General features: G+C 38.3%; 1 protein-coding gene across 4 annotated transcripts in view; it reads left to right on the forward strand.

Moving 5' to 3' along the window:
• The window catches only part of RASSF7 (Ras association domain family member 7), a 90,457-nt gene extending 64,134 nt beyond the window's left edge, over positions 1–26,323 (forward strand). For all 4 annotated transcript variants that reach the window (XM_053720189.1, XM_053720187.1, XM_053720190.1 and 1 more), the window contains exons 3-6: positions 1–564; positions 22,202–22,370; positions 23,009–23,104; positions 26,009–26,323. The exon at positions 1–564 is cut by the window's left edge and continues 335 nt beyond it. In XM_053720189.1, the coding sequence (XP_053576164.1) occupies positions 1–564; positions 22,202–22,370; positions 23,009–23,104; positions 26,009–26,040 (861 nt within the window). In that variant the 3' untranslated portion in view covers positions 26,041–26,323. The remainder of the gene's footprint in view (positions 565–22,201; positions 22,371–23,008; positions 23,105–26,008) is intronic.
• The last annotated feature ends 406 nt before the right edge of the window (positions 26,324–26,729 follow it).

Genomic DNA, 26,729 nt, shown 5'->3' on the forward strand with positions numbered 1-26,729 from the left:
CAGCATAATGGTGTGGCAAATAAAGAAGGAGCTCCTGCAAAACAACCTAGCAAAGAGGAGATATTTAAAATGGTGCTACGTCAACAGGAGCAGCTAAATTCCTTGGAGATGCAAAATGACTCTTTGGGTAAAGATATCCAAACATGGGAACGAGGGAGGGCAGGGGGGCCTTTAGAAGAGGAAGAGGATGAGGTAGCTTTTTTGGAAAGGCTAATCCGTCGCAATGAGGCCGAGCTAGGAGAGGAGCGGTTTTGGCTTGATGAACTACAAAGGGAAAGACTAGAGGAACAAGAGAGGCAGGAACGAGTAAGAAAATTGAGAGTCACAATGGAGGAATATACACAGAAAATTCAAGAGCTTAGTGAAAAGACTGAGACTCTTGAACTAGAAATTCAAAGAGAGGCATCTAAGAGGGTTTCAGGAGAACCAAGTCAGGCTGAACTTGATGAAATGGTGACCAAAATGAGAAAGGAACTGGATGCTAAAAATGGTCAGGGTCATCAGTTGGAGAGCAACCTGGCCAATGTGGAGTGGGCATGTGAGGAGGCAATGAGGAACCTCCAGGTAGGCATATTGCTAACCTGTCCGAGGATCAGATTAGGATTAGGGATGTAACCATGCACAGTAGAAATAATGTTGCTTTCAAATCTTAAGATTGCTATGTCCAAAATCATCTGCTGGTAGTGCCAACTTGCAGATTCCATGATTTGTTGTCTGATTTCCCTGGGTTTAGTAATGCTTATACAACCTCATGTTTGCAACAAATGTATAAATTGGTTTTCTCCAACATAGGTGTGTCCGGTCCACGGCGTCATCCTTACTTGTGGGATATTCTCTTCCCCAACAGGAAATGGCAAAGAGCCCAGCAAAGCTGGTCACATGATCCCTCCTAGGCTCCGCCTACCCCAGTCATTCTCTTTGCCGTTGTACAGGCAACATCTCCACGGAGATGGCTTAGAGTTTTTTAGTGTTTAACTGTAGTTTTTATTATTCAATCAAGAGTTTGTTATTTTGAAATAGTGCTGGTATGTACTATTTACTCAGAAACAGAAAAGAGATGAAGATTTCTGTTTGTATGAGGAAAATGATTTTAGCAACCGTAACTAAAATCCATGGCTGTTCCACACAGGACTGTTGAGAGCAATTAACTTCAGTTGGGGGAACAGTGTGCAGTCTCTTGCTGCTTGAGGTATGACACATTCTAACAAGACGATGTAATGCTGGAAGCTGTCATTTTCCCTATGGGATCCGGTAAGCCATGTTTATTACGATCGTAAATAAGGGCTTCACAAGGGCTTATTAAGACTGTAGACTTTTTCTGGGCTAAATCGATTCATTATTAACACATATTTAGCCTTGAGGAATCATTTTATCTGGGTATTTTGATATAATAATATCGGCAGGCACTGTATTAGACACCTTATTCCTTAGGGGCTTTCCCAAAGCATAAGCAGAGCCTCATTTTCGCGCCGGTGTGGCGCACTTGTTTTTGAGAGGCATGGCATGCAGTCGCATGTGAGAGGAGCTCTGATACTTAGAAAAGACTTTCTGAAGGCGTCATTTGGTATCGTATTCCCCTTTGGGCTTGGTTGGGTCTCAGCAAAGCAGATACCAGGGACTGTAAAGGGGTTAAAGTTTAAAACGGCTCCGGTTCCGTTATTTTAAGGGTTAAAGCTTCCAAATTTGGCGTGCAATACTTTTAAGGCTTTAAGACACTGTGGTGAAAATTTGGTGAATTTTGAACAATTCCTTCATGTTTTTTCGCAATTGCAGTAATAAAGTGTGTTCAGTTTAAAATTTAAAGTGACAGTAACGGTTTTATTTTAAAACGTTTTTGTACTTTGTTATCAAGTTTATGCCTGTTTAACATGTCTGAACTACCAGATAGACTGTGTTCTGAATGTGGGGAAGCCAGAATTCCTATTCATTTAAATAAATGTGATTTATGTGATAATGACAATGATGCCCAAGATGATTCCTCAAGTGAGGGGAGTAAGCATGGTACTGCATCATTCCCTCCTTCGTCTACACGAGTCTTGCCCACTCAGGAGGCCCCTAGTACATCTAGCGCGCCAATACTCCTTACTATGCAACAATTAACGGCTGTAATGGATAATTCTGTCAAAAACATTTTAGCCAAAATGAACACTTGTCAGCGTAAGCGCGGCTGCTCTGTTTTAGATACTGAAGAGCATGACGACGCTGATATTAATATCTCTGAAGGGCCCCTAACCCAGTCTGATGGGGCCAGGGAGGTTTTGTCTGAGGGAGAAATTACTGATTCAGGGAACATTTCTCAACAGGCTGAACCTGATGTGATTGCATTTAAATTTAAGTTGGAACATCTCCGCATTCTGCTTAAGGAGGTATTATCCACTCTGGATGATTGTGACAAGTTGGTCATCCCAGAGAAACTATGTAAAATGGACAAGTTCCTAGAGGTGCCGGGGCTCCCAGAAGCTTTTCCTATACCCAAGCGGGTGGCGGACATTGTTAATAAAGAATGGGAAAGGCCCGGTATTCCTTTCGTCCCTCCCCCCATATTTAAAAAATTGTTTCCTATGGTCGACCCCAGAAAGGACTTATGGCAGACAGTCCCCAAGGTCGAGGGAGCGGTTTCCACTTTAAACAAACGCACCACTATACCCATAGAGGATAGTTGTGCTTTCAAAGATCCTATGGATAAAAATTAGAAGGTTTGCTTAAAAAGATGTTTGTTCAGCAGGGTTACCTTCTACAACCAATTTCATGCATTGTCCCTGTCGCTACAGCCGCATGTTTCTGGTTCGATGAGCTGATAAAGGCGGTCGATAGTGATTCTCCTCCTTATGAGGAGATTATGGACAGAATCAATGCTCTCAAATTGGCTAATTCTTTCACCCTAGACGCCACTTTGCAATTGGCTAGGTTAGCGGCTAAGAATTCTGGGTTTGCTATTGTGGCGCGCAGAGCGCTTTGGTTGAAATCTTGGTCGGCTGATGCGTCTTCCAAGAACAAGCTACTTAACATTCCTTTCAAGGGGAAAACGCTGTTTGGCCCTGACTTGAAAGAGATTATCTCTGATATCACTGGGGGTAAGGGCCACGCCCTTCCTCAGGATCGGCCTTTCAAGGCAAAAAATAAACCTAATTTTCGTCCCTTTCGTAGAAACGGACCAGCCCAAAGTGCTACGTCCTCTAAGCAAGAGGGTAATACTTCTCAAGCCAAGCCAGCTTGGAGACCAATGCAAGGCTGGAACAAAGGAAAGCAGGCCAAGAAACCTGCCACTGCTACCAAGACTGCATGAAATGTTGGCCCCCGATCCGGGACCGGATCTGGTGGGGGGCAGACTCTCTCTCTTCGCTCAGGCTTGGGCAAGAGATGTTCTGGATCCTTGGGCGCTAGAAATAGTCTCCCAAGGTTATCTTCTGGAATTCAAGGGACTTCCCCCAAGGGGGAGGTTCCACAGGTCTCAGTTGTCTTCAGACCACACAAAAAGACAGGCATTCTTACATTGTGTAGAAGACCTGTTAAAAATGGGAGTGATTCATCCTGTTCCATTAAGAGAACAAGGGATGGGGTTCTACTCCAATCTGTTCATAGTTCCCAAAAAAGAGGGAACGTTCAGACCAATCTTAGATCTCAAGATCTTAAACAAGTTTCTCAAGGTTCCATCGTTCAAGATGGAAACCATTCGAACTATTCTTCCTTCCATCCAGGAAGGTCAATTCATGACCACGGTGGATTTAAAGGATGCGTATCTACATATTCCTATCCACAAGGAACATCATCGGTTCCTAAGGTTCGCATTCCTGGACAAACATTACCAGTTCGTGGCGCTTCCTTTCGGATTAGCCACTGCTCCAAGGATTTTCACAAAGGTACTAGGGTCCCTTCTAGCTGTGCTAAGACCAAGGGGCATTGCTGTAGTACCTTACTTGGACGACATTCTGATTCAAGCGTCGTCCCTTCCTCAAGCAAAGGCTCACACGGACATCGTCCTGGCCTTTCTCAGATCTCACGGATGGAAAGTGAACGTGGAAAAGAGTTCTCTATCCCCGTCAACAAGGGTTCCCTTCTTGGGAACAATTATAGACTCCTTAGAAATGAGGATTTTTCTAACAGAGGCCAGAAAAACAAAACTTCTAGACTCTTGTCGGATACTTCATTCCGTTCCTCTTCCTTCCATAGCTCAGTGCATGGAAGTGATCGGGTTGATGGTAGCGGCAATGGACATAGTTCCTTTTGCGCGCATTCATCTAAGACCATTACAACTGTGCATGCTCAGTCAGTGGAATGGGGACTATACAGACTTGTCTCCGAAGATACAAGTAAACCAGAGGACCAGAGACTCACTCCGTTGGTGGCTGTCCCTGGACAACCTGTCACAAGGGATGACATTCCGCAGACCAGAGTGGGTCATTGTCACGACCGACGCCAGTCTGATGGGCTGGGGCGCGGTCTGGGGATCCCTGAAAGCTCAGGGTCTTTGGTCTCGGGAAGAATCTCTTCTACCGATAAATATTCTGGAACTGAGAGCGATATTCAATGCTCTCAAGGCTTGGCCTCAGCTAGCGAGGGCCAAGTTCATACGGTTTCAATCAGACAACATGACAACTGTTGCGTACATCAACCATCAGGGGGGAACAAGGAGTTCCCTAGCGATGGAAGAAGTGACCAAAATCATTCTATGGGCGGAGTCTCACTCCTGCCACCTGTCTGCTATCCACATCCCAGGAGTGGAAAATTGGGAAGCGGATTTTCTGAGTCGTCAGACATTGCATCCGGGGGAGTGGGAACTCCATCCGGAAATCTTTGCCCAAGTCACTCAGCTGTGGGGCATTCCAGACATGGATCTGATGGCCTCTCGTCAGAACTTCAAAGTTCCTTGCTACGGGTCCAGATCCAGGGATCCCAAGGCGGCTCTAGTGGATGCACTAGTAGCACCTTGGACCTTCAAACTAGCTTATGTGTTCCCGCCATTTCCTCTCATCCCCAGGCTGGTAGCCAGGATCAATCAGGAGAGGGCGTCGGTGATCTTGATAGCTCCTGCGTGGCCACGCAGGACTTGGTATGCAGATCTGGTGAATGTCATCGGCTCAACCTTGGAAGCTACCTTTGAGACGAGACCTTCTTGTTCAGGGTCCGTTCGAACATCCGAATCTGGTTTCACTCCAGCTGACTGCTTGGAGATTGAACGCTTGATTTTATCGAAGCGAGGATTCTCAGATTCTGTTATCGATACTCTTGTTCAGGCCAGAAAGCCTGTAACTAGAAAGATTTACCACAAAATTTGGAAAAAAATATATCTGTTGGTGTGAATCTAAAGGATTCCCTTGGGACAAGGTTAAGATTCCTAGGATTCTATCCTTCCTTCAAGAAGGATTGGAAAAAGGATTATCTGCAAGTTCCCTGAAGGGACAGATTTCTGCCTTGTCGGTGTTACTTCACAAAAAGCTGGCAGCTGTGCCAGATGTTCAAGCCTTTGTTCAGGCTCTGGTTAGAATCAAGCCTGTTTACAAACCTTTGACTCCTCCTTGGAGTCTCAATTTAGTTCTTTCAGTTCTTCAGGGGGTTCCGTTTGAACCCTTGCATTCCGTTGATATTAAATTATTATCTTGGAAAGTTTTGTTTTTAGTTGCAATTTCTTCTGCCAGAAGAGTTTCAGAATTATCTGCTCTGCAGTGTTCTCCTCCTTATCTGGTGTTCCATGCAGATAAGGTGGTTTTACGTACTAAACCTGGTTTTCTTCCAAAAGTTGTTTCTAACAAAAACATTAACCAGGAGATTATCGTACCTTCTCTGTGTCCGAAACCAGTTTCAAAGAAGGAACGTTTGTTGCACAATTTGGATGTTGTTCGCGCTCTAAAATTCTATTTAGATGCTACAAAGGATTTTAGACAAACATCTTCCTTGTTTGTTGTTTATTCCGGTAAAAGGAGAGGTCAAAAAGCAACTTCTACCTCTCTCTCTTTTTGGATTAAAAGCATCATCAGATTGGCTTACGAGACTGCCGGACGGCAGCCTCCCGAAAGAATCACAGCTCATTCCACTAGGGCTGTGGCTTCCACATGGGCCTTCAAGAACGAGGCTTCTGTTGATCAGATATGTAGGGCAGCGACTTGGTCTTCACTGCACACTTTTACCAAATTTTACAAATTTGATACTTTTGCTTCTTCTGAGGCTATTTTTGGGAGAAAGGTTTTGCAAGCCGTGGTGCCTTCCATTTAGGTGACCTGATTTGCTCCCTCCCTTCATCCGTGTCCTAAAACTTTGGTATTGGTTCCCACAAGTAAGGATGACGCCGTGGACCGGACACACCTATGTTGGAGAAAACAGAATTTATGTTTACCTGATAAATTACTTTCTCCAACGGTGTGTCCGGTCCACGGCCCGCCCTGGTTTTTTAATCAGGTCTGATCATTTATTTTCTTTAACTACAGTCACCACGGTACCATATGGTTTCTCCTATGCAAATATTCCTCCTTAACGTCGGTCGAATGACTGGGGTAGGCGGAGCCTAGGAGGGATCATGTGACCAGCTTTGCTGGGCTCTTTGCCATTTCCTGTTGGGGAAGAGAATATCCCACAAGTAAGGATGACGCCGTGGACCGGACACACCGTTGGAGAAAGTAATTTATCAGGTAAACATAAATTCTGTTTTGCAGAGGTATAGTCTACTTTAAATTAAGAGTTACAAATGGAAAGTGGTGATTGAAAACTTGTGTGTTATAACATCTGGTCCACACTATAACCCAGTCAAACTTCACATACAAATAGAGCAAAAACCTCTACACTCAGAGCACTCCCACATTATAAGCATTTAATTCAAGGGGCATTAAATTTCAAATGAAATATCCCTTAAACGTTTTAATTATTCATATAAAACAGTTGTAATTTATTTATTTGCTTGCTTTTCCTGTAATTTAACTCTGAAAAAGTCATGTTTCCCTGGCAACAGAAAGGCTGGAGTGCATCTTGCAGGAATCGGAACAAAAACATTGCCAGTTTTAAATGTTTTTTTTTTTTAAATTAAATGCAGATAATATGCAATGCAGTGCTTAATTGTAAATACATGCTATGCATGTGTTGGATAAAATGCCCCTTTTATACATATTGTATATGGTTTGTTTATAATATGTTCACAAATTCTTGCCCATGTTTATTTATATATGAGTGTGGGGGGGGGGGATCTTTGACAATGTTTCCTCATAAATAATCTGGCAGAAAAAGATAGACAAGGAATTTAAAGTGATTGTAAAGTTTAACAAATTAAAGCCCAGTTTTTAAAAATTCTCTTAAAAACAGGGGCACTTTAATTCATTAAAATTTACAATGACACTTTTTAAACAAAAAATACAATTTCGTTACTGTAAACTGACCGGCGATCCTCCGCCCTCATCTTCTTCTGTATTTTTGCAGATCGATGACGAATCAAGCTTCCTCCAGTTGTTGCGTGCCCCATGAGCCAGACGCCAATAGGGTCACTCAACAATTGGAGGAAGCTGGATTCGTCATCGATCTGCAAAAATAGAGAAGAAGATAAGGGCGGAGGATCGCCGGTCTGTTTACAGTAACGAAAAGGTAAGTATATAAAGTTTAACTAATTAAATTGCCCCTGTTTTTAAGAGTATTTTTAGATACTGGGCTTTAATTTGTTAAACTTTTTACAATCACTTTAAGTAGATAAGAAAAATGTAAAATCTGAAATGTCATTAACCTCATATCCATCAAATAATAGTGATCATTGTGACCTGCTTAAAGGGATAGAAAGCAATATATGTCCATTAGCAAAAAATCTTCTAGTACAAGGTATTACTGCTGTTCAGTGGCATATGCACATATTCTGTGAGGGTCCGTGCACCAGTATTCCAGCTCAGAGAGCAGGTGATGGTGTGCATTGTGCCTGTAAAGACTGCATTTGTGTCATACAAGCCACTGCTGATTCTCAGAGATGGTGTAGTCTTTGAATACTGGTGCACGGACCCCAACAGCATATGTGCATATGCCTCTGAAAAACAGTAATAATTTTTTTCTATCCCTTTAAAGGGACATGTGACAAAATTAAACGTTTCATGATTCAGGTGGAGCATACAATCCTAACATTACAATTTACTTATATTATCACATTTTCTTCATACGTTTGGTATTTTTTTTTAAAAAGCATACCTAGGTAGGCTTAGAAGGAGCACAGCACTACTGAGAGCTAGCTAGTGATTGATGGCTACACACATGCATCTTGTCGTTGGTTCACCAGATGCGCTCAGCTAGCAAATAGTAGTGCATTGCTCCTCTAAATAGAGCATTCTTTGTACACTTTTTTTTAATATTCCTTTAATGATTAGGGCACTATGTTCCATGTAAGACTAGGCTGGACAAATATAATATAATTTAGCTGAAGGTTTATTGATCAATCAGCTTCATGACTAGAAAATCTAATTCTAAATAAACACCATATTTCTAATTTTGCTTACTCAAGCAGTTGGCCAATTCCATCTTCTGTGTTGGGAATAAAAAGCAGCCCTGGAAAATTTGGAGATCAGCCCTATTTTCCGTTCCGTCAGTTAAATGCACACGCTCCATTTTTCTCAAAGGAGATTACTAGGATACTCCTCCCCAAATATGTTTTTCAGAATTAAATTATATATTTGCTTGTATTAAAAAAAGGCCAGATTGTGGTTATTTAGACACCCTACAACCCAAATTGCATCCATTATCACTGCTTTAAATTGTAGCTTTGCAGCCTAAGCTGCTGCAGCCCACCAGGAAATCTCCTGGTAGGCCAATCCGGCCTTGGTCATCAGGCCACTGTTTCTCTACCCTCTTCTGCACCTTTTAGGTGGAGAAAATCAATCTCCCTGGTCTTGTCCGACCGGGAAGAATGACAGCTTCTGCCCGCACGTGATTGGCTGTGCTCGGGCAGAGGGCGGAATTGCAAGCAAGTGCAAAATAGTGCTTGTGTGCAATGCTAAATTCCAGTGGATTGTGGCTTATGCATTTTTGGTTCTGCAGTGTGGCAGCCGGTAAAGAACAGATCAGTGACTTGCTTGCTGTAGTCTCTCTAGTTGGTGCAGAGGTGTCTCCTAGAAACATATATAGGGGCCACTAATACAGAGCTCGATAAATTTGTTTAAAATCTAGGAGCCAGCCCATACATTAAGAGCCTGAAGGTATTAGTGGGAGAGCTTGACCAATGTTGGATTTGTATTTCACAGCTTCACTAGGCTAAACTTTATGTGAAAAGGGGGAATGAGAGGCACCTATGTGTTTTTTGGGGGGGCTCTAAACCAGGGTGGCAGAGCCTAATTTTAAGGCGACAGTGGCTTCCTTGCTCCTGGGGTTTGTTGAGCCCTGCACTAATAATAACCAATGCCAAAGACCTGCTAATAAAATAACAAAACATTTGTATATATGTGTCCATTAATAAATTATCTATCTATCAAGATCTACTTATAGAAGATATAATATAAATATTGAAAATGATAAATATATACGCAGTGGTTGGGAAACGTCACTGTGTGCAAGGTATGCTCAAAGGGGTACCAACAATTATGCAGAGGGGGTGCCCCCCACACTTAGGTGAATGAGTCCATGGTGAAGAAGTCATTAAATGATATTTGAAGTAAAGTGGAACGTTGTTTAATTTGCTTCATTCTCTTGGCTGTTTGTTGAAGGACCAGAAGTGCACTAGTAGGAGATAGCTGAGTACATCTGGTAAACCAATGACAAGAGGCATATTTGTGCATCCACCAATCAGCAGCTAGCTCCCAGCAGTCCATGGCTGTGCCTGACTACCTAGGTATGCCTTTTCAACAAAGGATACCAAGAGAACAAAGCAAACTGGAAAACAAAAGTAAATAGGAAAGTTATTTAAAATAGTCTGATCTATCTGAGTCATGAAAGTTTAATTTTAATTTTGACTTTCACCTGCAAACCAAAAATTTTCTGATTTGGTTATTTATTTTTGTTTGCTAGTGAATTCATTTGAGGTCAAGGTTTGCAACCCTCATTGAAGTGTATTTTGCTACATCTAAGTCTTACTCTCTTCTCATGAACAAACTCTGTTAGAAGAACATATTCAGTCATTGCAGTTGTATCTATCTGAAGCTTTAGATAATTGCAGTGTTTTAGGATACGACAAACTCTTCTTAAAAAGTACATAATGCTCAAAATGTTCTGTGATTTATATGAAGGAACAGCAGTTACACATTATTATTTTTTATTTTAAAAAAAAGTTAAATAAAGTAAGTAAAACTGTGTAAATATATCAGGAAAACTTACAGGGATTCCTTAAATAGGTACAACTGATTACTGGAACTCTACTGCTCATTGGCCAATAGGGACACATCCCCTTGGATTAATCAGTGCAGGAACACACACAGATATTTTATTTTATTCCCCTTCGTGCCAGCATCAAAGTGTTAGGCAAGCTCCCCAGTCCAATTCTTGCTTGCGTCAAAGTTGGAGGGTGCAGGACGCCATATAAAGTAGGACGACCATGCCGTCGGAACAGCATAAAAGCCCAGAATTGTTAGGACGGCATGGAACTTCCTAATGGTGTGAAGGGGTTAAAAAAAGAATATTTTAATGGGTCATGGTTATATGGTTAAAACAGAGCGAGCAGTTCAAAAGACAAAAATAAATCCAATTCACTTATATTATCAAATATACCTCTCTCTTATTCTTTGTTGAATCTAAGCTTTCAATTAGAGCATACCTAGATATGCTCAGAGTAAGCATGGATCTTAAAAACCTTTTTATGTATAGAATTGTGAGAAAAAGAATTGCAAACAGCTGCAATATTGTTGACACATGCACACATGATCCTACCTCAGTATGCTTTTATTGAGATAGTTACAAATGATTAAATGAGATAAATTTGATAATAGAAGTAAATTTGACAGTTTTTTTTTTATTGAACGCTCTATCTAAATCACTGAAGTTTTATTATGACATCTATATCTATTTAATCACACAATGTGTAATGATTTTCAAATCTTTTGTAACAATGATCAGCTAAATAAGCTTTTAAAACATTTCAAAAATGAGAGAAAATTATTTATTTATTTTTTTGTAGGTGGTTAATGTTTTAATTTTGACCCCTCTAATGCATCAAAACACCAGAATGCAAACACAAACCGTAACCATTCTGGTGTGATAGAAATCATTGACTGTATAGGTCAGAGTTTAATGTTATCTGTTTTAGAATAAAGTGTGTTGTAAAGGATTTGTAATTTACTGATAATGTTCACAAGTGTATAATAGGTTTATAACCAGCGCAGCTATATAAAATATAGTTTCTACACTATATTCTGTAGAAGCTAGTAGTCATGTACATAATTGAAAGTGTTATCGAACACTGGCGCCCTCTAGTGGATTTTTATAAGAGATACATTGCAGTATTCCAGAAAGTGTTATTCTGATGCATTTTGTTTGTTTGTTTGTTTTTTAAATTGTTTTTAAATAAAGTTTGCCACCCAATATTTTGTACAGTCTTAATGAAGCAGTTTTCTGTTTGCATTAATTGGTAACGTAGCTTAGTTGACTAACTCAATATGCACAGAGATGTATGCTATCAAAAATTAACTTTCCCCTGCTCCATAAAGGGAACACATATTGGAATAAGTGGTTATAACTCCTTGTATTGTCCTATAAAACTGCTCCCTATAACCAATCCTATTGCGCCATATAACTAAGTAACTCCTCCTATTGATCCATATAACAGCTCCCTATAACTCCTCCTATTGCACCATATAACTGTTCCCTATAACTCCTCCTATTACACCATATAACCCTCCCTATAACTCCTATTGCACCATATAACAGCTACCTAAAACTCCTCCTATTGCACTATATAACAGCTCCCTATAACTCCTCCTATTGCATCATATAACTGCTCCCTATAACTCCTCCTATTGCACCATATAACTGCTCCCTATAACTCCTCCTATTGCACCATATAACTGCTCCCTATAACTCCTCCTATAGCACCATATAACTGCTCCCTATAACTCCTCCTATAGCACCATATAACAGATTCCAATAACTCCTCCTGTAGCACCATATAACAGCTCCCTATAACTCCTCCTATTGCACCATATAACAGCTCCCTATAACTCCTCCTATTACACCATATAACAGCTCCCTATAACTCCTCCTATTGCACCATATAACTGCTCCCTATAACTCCTCCTATTGCACCATATAACTGCTCCCTATAACTCCTCCTATTGCACCATATAACTGTTCCCTATAACTCCTCCTATTGCACCATATAACTGCTCCCTATAACTCCTCCTATTGCACCATATAACTGCTCCCTATAACTCCTCCTACTGCACCATATAACTGCTCCCTATAACTCCTCCTATTGCACCATATAACATCTCCCTATAACTCCTCCTATTGCACCATATAACAGCTCCCTATAACTCCTCCTATTGCACCATATAACAGCTCCCTATAACTCCTCCTATTGCACCATATAACAGCTCCCTATAACTCCTCCTATTGCACCATATAACAGCTCCCTATAACTCCTCCTATTGCACCATATAACAGCTCCCTATAACTCCTCCTATTGCACCATATAACAGCTCCCTATAACTCCTCCTATTGCACCATATAACAGCTCCCTATCACTCCCCCTATTGCACCATATAACATCTACCTATAACTCCTCCTATTGCACCATATAACATCTACCTATAACTCTTCCTATTGCACCATATAACATCTACCTATAACTCCTCCTATTGCACCATATAACATCTACCTATAACTCCTCCTATTGCACCATATAACAGCTCCCTATAACTCCTCCTATTGCACCATATAACAGCTCCCTATAACTCCTCCTATTGCACCATATAACAGCTCCCTATAACTCCTCCTATTGCACCATATAACAGCTCCCTATAACTCCCCCTATTGCACCATATAACATCTACCTATAACTCCTCCTATTGCACCATATAACAGCTCCCTATAACTCCTCCTATTGCACCATATAACAGCTCCCTATAACTCCTCCTATTGCACCATATAACAGCTCCTTATAACTCCTCCTATTGCACCATATAACAGCTCCCTATAACTCCTCCTATTGCACCATATAATAGCTCCCTATAACTCCTCCTATTGCACCATATAACAGCTCCTTATAACTGCTCCTATTGCACCATATAACAGCTCCTTATAACTCCTCCTATTGTACCATATAACAGCTCCCTATAACTCCTCCTATTGCACCATATAACAGCTCCCTATAACTCCTCCTATTGCACCATATAACTGCTCCCTATAACTCCTCCTATTGCACCATATAACTGCTCCCTATAACTCCTCCTATTGCACCATATAACTGCTCCCTATAACTCCTCCTATTGCACCATATAACTGCTCCCTATAACACCTCCTATTGCACCATATAACTGCTCCCTATAACTCTTCCTATTGCACCATATAACATCTACCTATAACTCCTCCTATTGCACCATATAACTGCTCCCTATAACACCTCCTATTGCACCATATAACTGCTCCCTATAACTCCTCCTATTGCACCATATAACTGCTCCCTATAACTCCTCCTATTGCACCATATAACTGCTCCCTATAACACCTCCTATTGCACCATATAACGTCTCCCAATAACTCCTCTTATGCACCACATAATTACAACACTGGCGCCCTCTAGTGGATTTTACAATTTTACAAAAGAGAATTAATCCAAGGTACATCTCAGTATTCCAGAAAGTGTTATTCTGATACATTTTGTTTGTAATCTGAGGGATGGTATAAAAAGCGCAGGGTAAAAACACCAAACTCCTGGTTTACCTAAAAAGTCCCTAATATAGGTAAATAGAATAGACAAAAAATTAAATTAAAACAGGAGCGCTGTAGCTAAAGGTGTCAAACTAAAGTAAAGCATGTGTGGCAAATTATTAAAAATCAGTGTAGCAAATTATTAAACATCAGTAGTAATGGGACACATAAATGTGCTAGAATATATCAATGGGGTGAAATACTTAGTGATAAAGTGATTCGTGCATATTATGATTGATCAACAAAAGTGTTAATAAATATATATAATCAAATAAAATAAACAGTGACAAGTTGTGCTATTTAGCAGGCTCTGCCTAAAATTTAATACAGCAAAAAATGAATAACAATTAACAAACACAAAAAAGTATATTTGTAATAAAAACGGACGTCTCCGTATATAGAAAAAGGATTTTGCCAGTCCACCAAAAGTATAAAATGTTTATCCTTATGGCCAATTGGATATGAGCAGTCCAGGTATATAATGTTTTGTAGATAAATGAGACAGGCTTACCCCCAAACAATGCGTCTCTTGATGAAGGAAAAAAAGAGAATTACCGCCGTAGCGGAAGTGACGTCACCTTTATGGGCGCTGGCCAGACTGAGCCCTCCGATTCGTCCTTATGCGATAGCTTCTCCGGTTTCGGCTGTTAGGTTCCACAACCACAGAATATCCGCTCTTTATGTGCCCAAAGCACGCAGGATACTGGTAAAAGGTGCTGTATGTTAAGTGCAGCTGTTCAAGTAGATATAAAGTTCCGCTTTTGTACCTTTAATACAGCTTGTAGTTTCGGTGCATAAGTAAGCACCAGAATAGTAAAGAGTTCAAGGTTTTCAGAGTTTCACAGACGGCAGACAGGCATCAATCTGTGACAGCAATTTGTAGCTGTAAAATACTCTTAAAATTTAAATAATGGCAACAAACATTAACGCGTTTCTCCCTCTACAGGGCTTTCTCAAGATAAAAGATCTTGAGAAAGCCCTGTAGAGGGAGAAACGCGTTGATGTTTGTTGCCATTATTTAAATTTTAAGAGTATTTTACAGCTACAAATTGCTGTCACAGATTGATGCCTGTCTGCCGTCTGTGAAACTCTGAAAACCTTGAACTCTGTACTATTCTGGTGCTTACTCATGCACCGAAACTACAAGCTGTATTAAAGGTACAAAAGCGGAACTTTATATCTACTTGAACAGCTGCACTTAACATACAGCACCTTTTACCAGTATCCTGCGTGCTTTGGGCACATAAAGAGCGGATATTCTGTGGTTGTGGAACCTAACAGCCGAAACCGGAGAAGCGATCGCATAAGGACCAATCGGAGGGCTCAGTCTGGCCAGCGCCCATAAAGGTGACGTCACTTCCGCTACGGCGGTAATTCTCTTTATTTCCTTCATCAAGAGACGCATTGTTTGGGGGTAAGCCTGTCTCGTTTATCTACAAAACATTATATACCTGGACTGCTCATATCCAATTGGCCATAAGGATAAACATTTTATACTTTTGGTGGACTGGCAAAATCCTTTTTCTATATACGGAGACGTCCGTTTTTATTACAAATATACTTTTTTGTGTTTGTTAATTGTTATTCATTTTCTGCTGTATTAAATTTTAGGCAGAGCCTTCTAAATAGCACAACTTGTCACTGTTTATTTTATTTGATTATATATATTTATTAACACTTTTGTTGATCAATCATAATATGCACGAATCACTTTATCACTAAGTATTTCACCCCATTGATATATTCTAGCACTTAATTTTGACACATATTTATGTGTCCCATTACTACTGATGTTTAATAATTTGCTACACTGATTTTTAATAATTTGCCACACTTGCTTTACTTTAGTTTGACACCTTTAGCTACAGCGCTCCTGTTTTAATTTAATTTTTTGTCTACATTTTGTTTGTGTTTGTTTTTTTAAATTGTTTTTAAATAAGGTTTGCCACCCAATATATTGTTTTCCTAATGTACAGTTTTAATGAAGCAGTTTTCTGTTTGCTTTAATTGGAAATGTAGCTTGACTAACTCAATATGCAGAGATGTATGCTATCAAGAATAAACTTCCCTCTGCTCCATATAGGGAACAAATATTGGAATAATAAGTAGTTTGTATTGTCCCATAAAACTGCTCCCTATATCCAATCCTATTGTCCCATATAACTGTTCCTTATAACTCCTCATATTGCACCATATAACAGCTCCCTATAACTCCTCCTATTGCACCATATAACTGCTCCCTATAACTCCTCATATTGCACCATATAACAGCTCCCTATAACTCCTCCTATTGGACAATAACTGCTTTCTATAGCTCCACCTATTGCACCATAACTGCTCCCTATAACTCCACCTATTGCACCATATAACTGCTCCCTATAACTCCTCCTATTGCACCATATAACAGCTCCCTATAACTCCTCCTATTGCACCATATAACAGCTCCCTATATCCCCTCCTATTGCACCATATAAACGCTCCCTATAACTCCTCCTATTGCACCATAACTGCTCCCTGTAACCCCCCATATTACACCATATAACAGCTCCCTATAACTCCTCCTATTGCACCATTACAGCTCCCTTTAACTCCTCCTATTGCTCCATACAAATGATCCCTATAACTCCTCCTATTGCAACATATAACAGCTCCCTATATCTCCTCCTATTGTACCATATAACTGCTCCTTATAACTCCTCCTATTGCCCCATATAACAGCTTCCTATAACTCCTCCTATTGCACCATATAACTGTTCCCTATAACTCCTCCTATTGCACCATATAACAGCTCCTTATAACTCCTCCTATTGCACCATATAACAGCTCCCTATAACTCCTCCTATTACACCATATAACAGCTCCCTATAACTCCTACTGTTGCACCATATAACAGCTCCCTATAACTCCTCCTATTACACCATATAACTACTCCCTATAACTCCTCCTATTGCACCATATAACAGCTCCCTATAACTCCTCCTATTGCACCATATAACAGCTCCCTATAACTCCTAGATAGGGCGCTCCTGCAGGGGGGTCAGGATGGCCTCTGACCCAGGGGGAGTGGGGCTTTGCTGGATACTGTGTCTAACCCAGGATTGCAGCCTATAGAAGGCACAGAATTTTGTTGAGCAATAGTCTGGCTGTTTTGGATAAGAAACAGAGTGATGATCACAGCAGTAATTTTTTTTTATAAACTTATTTTGAACAAAACTAAAACAAATTTTGGAAATGAAAATGGCTGGTGTGCTACAGGATGCTGAAAAGGTTGTTAGATTGAGCAGGCCGACACTGAGATCTGTGCTTTGTAGAAAGCTTTAAAGGAAAAGAATAAAGACTTTGAAAGACTAAGAAGTAATAAAAGCAAAGAAAAACGAAAACTGCATCAGCTGTAACAGTTATATTCTAAAGCTTGAAAAGGTTTTAAGAAATCTCTATCAAGTACCTGAGATTTTGACCTGTTTTGGGAAAACCCGTGGGAATGTTTGAGGTAGGGTTGCCATCTCAGCCATATTTTCCTGGACACTTATAAGTTATGCATGCTGCAGGGTAAGCAGGGCGGAACATGTATTGTGCCTCTGGACAATACATAAATAGTGCTGATAAACAATACATGTTCCTCCCTGCTTACCCTGCAGCAGAAAACATGGCTGAGGTGGCAACCCTAGTCTGATGGGTCTTTAAAAAGAATGGCAACTGCTTGTTATTCACTGAGTGAGCCCAGCAAGGTGGCTGAGGGTAATCAGCAGAAAAAAGGGTGAGTCCAGCAAATCCAACCAGCCTGCAGTTTCTGGGACCAGTATGAAACCCACAAGAACTCTCAGTTTAAAAGCATGCAATTTTAAGCAACTTTCTAATGTACTCCTATTATTAAATTCTCTTCAGTCTCTTGGTATCTTTATTTGAAATGCAAGAATGTAAGTTTAGATGCCGGCCCGTTTTTGGTGAACACACTGTTGTTCTCGCTGATTGGTGGATAAATTCACCCACCAATAAACAAGTGTTTTCCATGGTTCTGAACCAAACAAATAGCTTAGATGCCTTTTTTTCAAATAAAGAAAGCAACAGAACGAAGAAAACTTGACAATTGGAGTAAATTTGAAAATTGCTTAAATTTGCATGCTCTATCTGAATCACGAAAGGAAAAAATTTGGGTTCAGTGTCCCTTTTAAGATCCAAAAATACAAATGTGAGTGTGGAGGGTTTTTTTGTGGATAAGCTGCTACACTCGTGCAAGGTGATTGTAGCACTAATGCTGAACCTAGCTCAGTTCCTGCACCTGCAGGTGACCACACGAGCTGGTGATTTCATACACTCAGCTACACAGTCGAGTAGTGAAAATGCTGCAAACCCTGGAAGCAGCAGTTTGCAGTCTGGAATGGGGAGCACAGTATCTTAGCTGCAATAAAAAAAATGGATTTTGCAAGCAAAACTGGAATGGGATCTTTTAATGCAATTACATCTGGATGGGAGGCAGCTAAAAGGCAAAATGCATTGCTTATTGTGTACACTGGTTCTGATAGGAAATACTTTGTAAGGCAGAAACTGACAGACTGTATGGGTTTTGCTGATGTTGATTTATTTGCAGCGACTCATTTTCCTCTCTCTTCACTATTATCCACAAATTTTGTACTGTTTTTGGGAGATATTTCATAAAACTAAAGAGGTTCATAATTGGAAGATCGTAAAGTTGATTCAGTTTTCCAAGCAAAGCATAGGGGTAATTACTTGTCTATTATATTCTAAAGTAGTAGGTTTGGCAGATATGTTTATTGGCTTCAAATACACTGCTGTGTGTTGGAGGAACCTCAAAAAGTTTATGATGAAGATGCCATATGCAGTGGGGGCTGGCACAAAAGAGTGCATTTGAGTCAGGATGGAGGACAAACGTGACATAGCTTCTTTGTTGGTTCTGAGAGAGGTGTCTGCTATTATCCTGGTCAACCTAGAACTTGCTATAAGTGTGGTTCCAATAGGCACCTTGCCTACAACTGTGATAAGGTGAAGTGCTCAAAGTGTAGCTGTATGGAACATTTTAAATATGAATCTAAACGGGATATTCTCTGCAATCAATGTTCTGTTACTGAACCCAGTTTCAACAGCTGTCCTGAGGCATCTCAAAATAATGAGGTAGAAGAACTGAAGAACTTATCTGATGATATGATGGATTTCTTTGAGAGTCAAATGTCTAGTAAGAGGCAAAAGTCTGAGGACACTCTAATGAACCAGAGCTTACTGCAGATGGGATGATCTTGGAATGGACATTAATGTGCAATTACCTGATGAGGGCATGTCGCAAGTGGGTGAGATACCTGTTCACGAGTCAGATGGTTTTCAGCTTGCCCAACGGAAAAGCCACAGACTGAGTTCACATCAAGCTGTTGCTCAAGGTAAAAGGCATGTGCTGATGAAAGGCAGCCATCATTTAAGGTTACTTTTGAAAAATAAGCTGTTTTGGATGATGGATCAGCAGACACCGCTGGATATAAGGTAAAAAGACTTTTGATTCCAAGATCAAAATCTTATTATGAGTTGTATGGAAGAAGAGACAGTGTCCTTATCTTTTAAGAGATGGGAGGTCATATGGTGCTTATGTGGGCAAGAAAAAGAAACGTCTCTAGCTTTAAACACTACGATATAATAGGGTCTTTACATGTTGGCTTATTAGATGTGAACAGTTTAAGATCTAAAAAGAGAAGGACCCTCATATACCAGTTTCTCAGACATGTGAATTTAAAAATTGTTCTGTTACAGGAGAATATATTTATGCCTGAGGTTTATGGTGCAAAAAGAGGACCATCTTTTTGGTCTTTTGTGACTAAGAACTATGATAGTGTTGGAATTTTATTCATATATTGTGATACTACTGTGGAAAGAATAATTGATTTTGTGGAGGGAAGATGCCTAATATAATATGTTATTAATGGTTATAGATCAATTTAATGTCTATAATGCACAAAATAAACGTGAGAGGAAAAACATATTCCAACTGATTGTCTTTCGGTTTTTACATAAAAAAAATTGTTATACTTGGTGGTGGCTTTAATGGTGTAATCAAGATAGAAATGGTCACCATCGTACATTACATTAAGATGAAATTATCTTACAAATATGATTACACAAATAGGCCTTGTAGATGTTTTTAAAGTTCACCACCTTGGTGGTTGTGGTTATACGTATCAAAATTGTCCATGGTCTAGTCGTATTGATAGGCTATATATTTAAAAAACTTTTTCCAGAAATGTTTCATTTTATACTTATGGAACTTTCTGTTTTGCTTAAAGTTACCATTAATGCTAATAAGTCATTGGTTTATGGGAGATGCTTTTGGAAATGTAAAGCTACTATACTATGTGATGAATATGTTAAGGATGTTTTTTTCTTATATTATATTGATATAACTACCCAATATATGTATGATAAGCTCTCTGAATGATGGTAGGGACTAACAATTGATATTAAGAATTATTTTAAGTCTAAAATAAAACATAAATGTAATTATGAATATCTGAAGTATCTTGGTTTAAGATTAAAGCTGAGTCTCTTGTATTCTAGGGTTAATAATGGTGGCACAATTAATACAAAATGTATTAGAATGGTTAAGGGAGACATTATATGATTGCAGTACAATAGATTAAGTCACTTAAAGCCGATATTTTTTGATAGTTGAGGTTTTTAGCTCCTGACGCATTTGAAGCTTGTAAGGAACGTGTAAAGAAAAATCTTGTAAATGGTATTATTGACCAAAACATCAGTTTAAGGAAGGGTTACTTTAGATACAATAAAGGGGGCGGTCAAATCGCAAAATATAGACCATGTTAAAAATGGATATTTTTTAAAGAATTTTATTAGAGAAGGCTGAAGAGCTTGTTCAGCCTATAACAGAAGAGGAAATTGGGCAAAGTACTTTCATTGTTGAATAAGAAAAGCCCAGGGATTAATGGTTTAACGTCTGAATTTTATAAAGGTTTTGTGGATTTATTAGTGACAAATTTGACAAACGTATAATGAAATGCTTAGGAATGGTGAGCTGGTAAAATCTCAGTACTTGTCAGGTGTTACAGGAGTACATATCTTGTTTTTGATGTATCAAATTCCTCTTAATATAGTTAAAGTGAAGCATTTTGGGTTTGGGGAGAGGATTATGTTTTTTGGATTTCTTTTAAGGAAAATTAAGATTATGGGTGATACCTTAAACGGTAATGATAATCAGGTAATCAGGCTGAGGTGACTTAGGTAGAACAGATTGAAGCCTTTGCTAAGGTTAAGAAATAGAAAGGCTGTAAGTGGTCATATCGGAAGAAATTAAATGTGATTTAAAATATTTTTAATTTCACTTTTTCTGTATACGTGTTGTTTCCTTTACCAGACATGTTGGTGTCTAGGGTAACTAGTGTATTTTTTATTTGATTTTTGTGGGGCAATAGGGATAAATATAGTGAAAATAAATATTACTTATCTTCCTAGAAAGAGGGGGTGGGAATGGTGTGTCCTGAACTTTTCTTTAATCTTTTGTTATTGAAGAAAAATTTTAGTAAGCATAAAATCAATGAATTCTTTAAAATCTAAGTTCTTAATCATATAAAGATCAATAGAAATGTATTTTCTTTAATCTGATTCATAAGAAATTATTTGTAATTATTAAGGAGACAATCAAATCAAAATTTAAACTTTTATGACAAATTTCCAAATTACTTCTATTATTTAATTTGCTTTGTTCTCAGTATTCTTTGTTGAAAAGCACATCTAGGTAGGCTCAGGAGCATTACTGACTGCTAGCTGCAGATCGGTGGCTGCACATAGAAACCTTTTGTAATTGGCTCACTCAATATGGTCAGCTAGCTCCCAGTAGTGTATTGTTGTTCATTCAGCAAAGTATGAAGTACATAGGAAAGTAGTTTAAAATTGCATGCACATAGCTCAATCATAAAAGATTTTTTGAAAGGGTTCATGTCCCTTTTAAGGGACAGGAAACCCCAACATTTTCTTTCATGATTTGGATAGAAAATACAATTTTGAACAACTTCTCAATTGACTTCCATTATCAAATTTGCGTTGTTCTCTTCTTATCCTTTGCTGAAGGAACAGCATTGCACAACTTGCAGCAAGATAAACACATCTAGTCAACCAATCACAAAAGGCAAATGTGTGTAGGCACCAAATAAGCAGCTAGCTCCCACTAGTGTAGGATATGTGCGTATTCATTTTCAACAAGGGATACCAAGAGAACAAAGCACATTTGAAAATAGAAGTGAATTTAAAATGACTTGTTCTATCTGAATAATGCAACTTTAACTTTGACTTTCCTATCCCTTTAAGCTTTTTAGTAACCTGAAGTAACACTGTCAGTTGTTTAGCGCATTATAGAAATATCTCACCCTATTTCTCTTACTAGGTGAGGAACCAAGAGTTGGAGGAGCTGAACAAAGATCTCAGGCAGTGTAACCTACAGCAATTCATTCTTCAGACAGGATCGACAGTAACCAATGGTCAGCTACGGTCTGATGAAGAATCCTTTCCTGATCCTACTGACTTGCAAAGTTCAAGACACCACAAGAGCAGAGGTAGCGAATAAGTACATTTTATTTATTGTTTGTATCCCAAGTCTTGTCCAACCTCATATTCAGGACTGGGGACAACAATGCTGTGCCCCTATAAACTCACTTGAAAATGGTTAAAAAGCTTCTACTGAGCATGTGCAAGAATTCACAGTATTTATGTCTATGCATTTTCTGATTGGCTGATGACTGTCATATGATAGAGAGGGGAGGAAAATTGAACTAACTGACTTTCAGAAAAAAAAATCTACTGCTCATTCAAACATCAGTCTAAGTGCTATTGCGCTGTCTTTTTATTATGCATTCGTTGATTATGCAAACCTACTATGTTCAATGGTCCTTTTAAGTTAGGTGAGAGAAACTGGATTGCTAATGAGCATCCTCAGAGCACTAAAGTCATTAAAACTGCTAAAGTTGCACGAAAAGAATAAATTAAGCAAACTCTATTTTTACAGCAGTGTTTTGTTTTTTTCATTTATGGGTTACCTGTCCTTTTAAAAAAAACCATATACACTATAATCCAAAATTAGTTAAATATATAGGAATGGGTGAGTTGTGGAGTTTTTCTCATGTATTTTTGTAGACAGCGACCAATATGTAAAACCTGAGATGTTCTAAGTGTAATAAATGTGTCCCTCACTTAGGTCCAACAGACTCTCCCCCTCAGAACACAGCCAAGCATGTACTCAGCCATTCCCGGAATGTGAAGAACACGCTGGTGTCCAGTATGAAGCCTGAGGGTAGGTTCATCTGAGATTCATTCTCACTACTGTGCATGATTTATTTTCCCCTCACAGTCAAGTATCAGAAATGAGCAATTTCAGTTATACATTGTATAAGCCTCAGTAGCTAGACCCTTTAAGTAAAGTGGATCATTGATAACTGGCCTGAAATAAGCACAAATTACTGACATTAGCAGGTTGTGTTACTCAGAGTAAAGTTAAAGGGACACTGAACCCAAGCTTTTTCTTTCACGATTCAGATAGAGCATGCAATTTTAAGCAACTTTCTAATTTACTCTTATTATCAATTTTTCTTCATTCTCTTGGTTTCTTTATTTGAAAAGCAAGAATTTAAGTTAAGATGCCGGCCCATTTTTGGTGAACAACCTTGGTTGTCCTTGCTGATTGGACAGCACCAATAAACAAGTGCTGTCCATGGTCTGAACCAAAAATTTGCAGGCTCCTTAGCTTAGATGCCTTCTTTTTCAAATAAAGATATCAAGAGAACGAAGAAAATTTGATAATAGAAGTAAATTAGAAAGTTGCTTAAAATTGCATGCTCTATCTGAATCATGAAAGAAAAAAATTGGGTTCAGTATCCCTTTAAAGTGACGTAAAATCCAAAAATCTTCTTTCATGATTCTGATAAAAGATACCATTTTAACCAACTTTTATTATCAATTTTGCTTCATTCTCTTGGTATCCTTAATTGTATATTAAACCCAAATAATTTATTTCATGATTCAGATAGAGCATCCAATTTTTAAGCAATTTTCTATTTTACTCCTATTATCCTATTTCTTCATTATCTTGGTATCTATGTGAAAAGCATGAATGTAAGCTTAGGAGCCAGTCAATTTTTGGTTCAGCTCCTGGGTAGCGCTTGCTGATTGGTGGCTTACATTCTTGATTTTTAAATAAAGATACCAAGAGAATGAAGAAAAAAAATTGATAATAGGGGTAAAATAGAAAGTTGCTTAAAATTGCCTGCTCTATCTGAATCATGAAAGAAAAAAAAATTGGTTTCATATCCCTTTAATTGAAGTTGCAGCAATGCACTACTGGGAACTAGCTGAACATATTGGTAAACCAATAACAAGACGTATTTACAGTATGTGCAGCCAACCAATCAGCATCTATCTATGAGCTTTCCTAGGTACCCTCTTCAACAAAGGATACCAACCGAACAAAGTAAATTTGATAATAGAAGTAAATTTGAAAGTTGTTTACAATTGTATGATCTGTTCTAAATCACGAAAGAACATTTTTGGGTTTCATGTCCCTTTTAATCAATCATGGTTTAGAAAGAACATGCAATTTTCAAACAAGTTTCCAATTTACTTCTATTATCAAATTATTTTTGTTTTCTTGGTATCCTTTGTTCAAGAGAAAATCTAGGTAGGTTTATAGGAGCGTGTATGTGTCTTTAGTAGGCTATGGCTGCAGTATTTGCAACAATATAGAACTGATACAGCTTTACAAAACACTGCAACCACGTGCAATAAACAAATACTTAAAGGGACGCTCACGTAAAAAATAAACTTTTAGGATTCAGATAGAACAGCAGTTTTAAAACACTTTCATTATCACATTTTGCACAGTCTTTTTTTTTATTCACACTCTCTGTGGAACAAGCTCAGAGTATACGTATACTAGCCTGTGATTGGCTGATGTCTGTCACATGATACAGAGGGCCAGAAAATGGGAGGAAAAATTAATTTGTCAGAAAAAAAATAAAATAATCTACTGCTTATTTGAAATTCAGAGTAGGTGTTAAATCATTGTATTTTTAGTATGCAATTCTACTGCATTCAGTGGTCCTTTAAATAATGAAATTCTGCCCATGCCTAATAACCAATATAGAGCCAAACTCCTTGATTAAGCCATAAATGGCCTAGAAGGTATTTGATAGGCTCCTCTCCTGTTCAGCCTGGCATTTAGTTGCTTGCAAGGTAGGTTTATTGGCCTCACATTGGCTGACCGACCTCCAGGATTCTGAATCTCAGCTGTGTTTCATGAATAACAAAAAGTCAAAATTAAATTCATGATTCAGAATATGCAATTTTAAAAAACTTTCCAAATTACTTCTAATAACTAATTAGCTTCCTTTATTGTTTATCCTTTATTAAAAAACATACCTAGGTAGGCTCAAGAATAACACTGCACTAGCTAGATGCCTCTTTATTGGTTTACTCAATGTGTTCAGCTAGCTCCCAGTAGGTAATTCCTGTTCTTCCAACAAAGGATACCAAGACAATGAAGCATATTTGCTAATAGATTGAAATTGGAAAATTGTATGTTCTATTTAAATTATGAAAAGATAAAAAACAATTTGCCTGTCATTTCCCACTATGGCAGTAAGGACAGACCACAGTAAGATATTGCATTTTGTAAGTGTAAAATGTCTAGTTTCCAAGCTAAGTAGAAACAATATCCTTTTAATGTTCCTTAAAGGGACACTGAACCCACATTTTTTCTTTTGTGATTCAGATAGAGCATGCAATTTTAAGCAACTTTCTAATTTACTCCTCTTATCAATTTTTTTTTCTTGCTATCTTTATTTGAAAAAGGCATCTAAGCCAGACAATTTTTGGTTCAGCCCTGGACAGCACTTGTTTATTGGTGGGTGAATTTATCCACCAATCAGCAAGAACAACCCAGGCTGTTCACCAAAAATGGTCTGGCATCTAAACTTACATTCTTGCTTTTCAAATAAAGATACCAAGAGAATGGGGAACATTTGATAATAGGAGTAAATTAGAAAGTTGCTTAACATTGCATGCTCTGAATCACGAAAGAAAAAAATTGGGTTCAGTGTCCCTTTAAATCTTCTAAAATAAAATATATTGTTATATAAAGTTATATGTTTTGCATATAATAACTTAAAAACGGTTTTAATTCTTTTTTTCCTCTCTCTTACAGTTCTATCTTCTCGAGAAACATCCTGGACCTAAATAACCCCCCCCTTTTTTTTTTTTACATAAAAACAGAAAATCCTCATCATGAAATTCTACATTATGTTTAAACTCTAAAACTATATAAATTACTGTAATTCCATATAAAGTATATATTATAAGTGTATATATTATAAATTGTCTATATTGTTTTTATGAATATCTAAATATACAATTTCGTTTTTATATATATATTTGGGGTATATTCCCAGAAAAAAATGCTGTGCAATTTTTTTTTCCCCATGTGGGGAATATTAATTGAATAAAAAAATGCTGCTCTGTGTGCATGGAGTTTGTCTGGTATATTAACAGAAGGTATGCTTAGCCTTGCACAAAGGTGACCGTCAAAATTAAACTTTCATAAGTCAGATCATGCAGTTTCATGAGACTAGTTTTCCTTTATGAAATTGTACACTCGTAGGCACCAGCTACTATTGAGCATGTGATAATAATCAAAATGTAAAGAAAAGATACACCATAATGAGCACTCGCTTAAATACTTTTATTGGAGTAAAGGAAACAACGACATGCAGTATGTTAGAATAAAATATAACCTTTATTAAATTGATAAATAAGAGGGGGGTAAAATACCCCTCAATGGTTAGATAAAAATGAAGGATAAAATCAAAATTTATATACAGTGTATAACGTTAAAGGGACAGTTTACTCAAAAATTTTCTCCCCTTTAT

Source organism: Bombina bombina, chromosome 7 (genome assembly GCF_027579735.1).
Source record: "Bombina bombina isolate aBomBom1 chromosome 7, aBomBom1.pri, whole genome shotgun sequence".
Classification (NCBI taxonomy): Eukaryota; Metazoa; Chordata; class Amphibia; order Anura; family Bombinatoridae; genus Bombina; species Bombina bombina.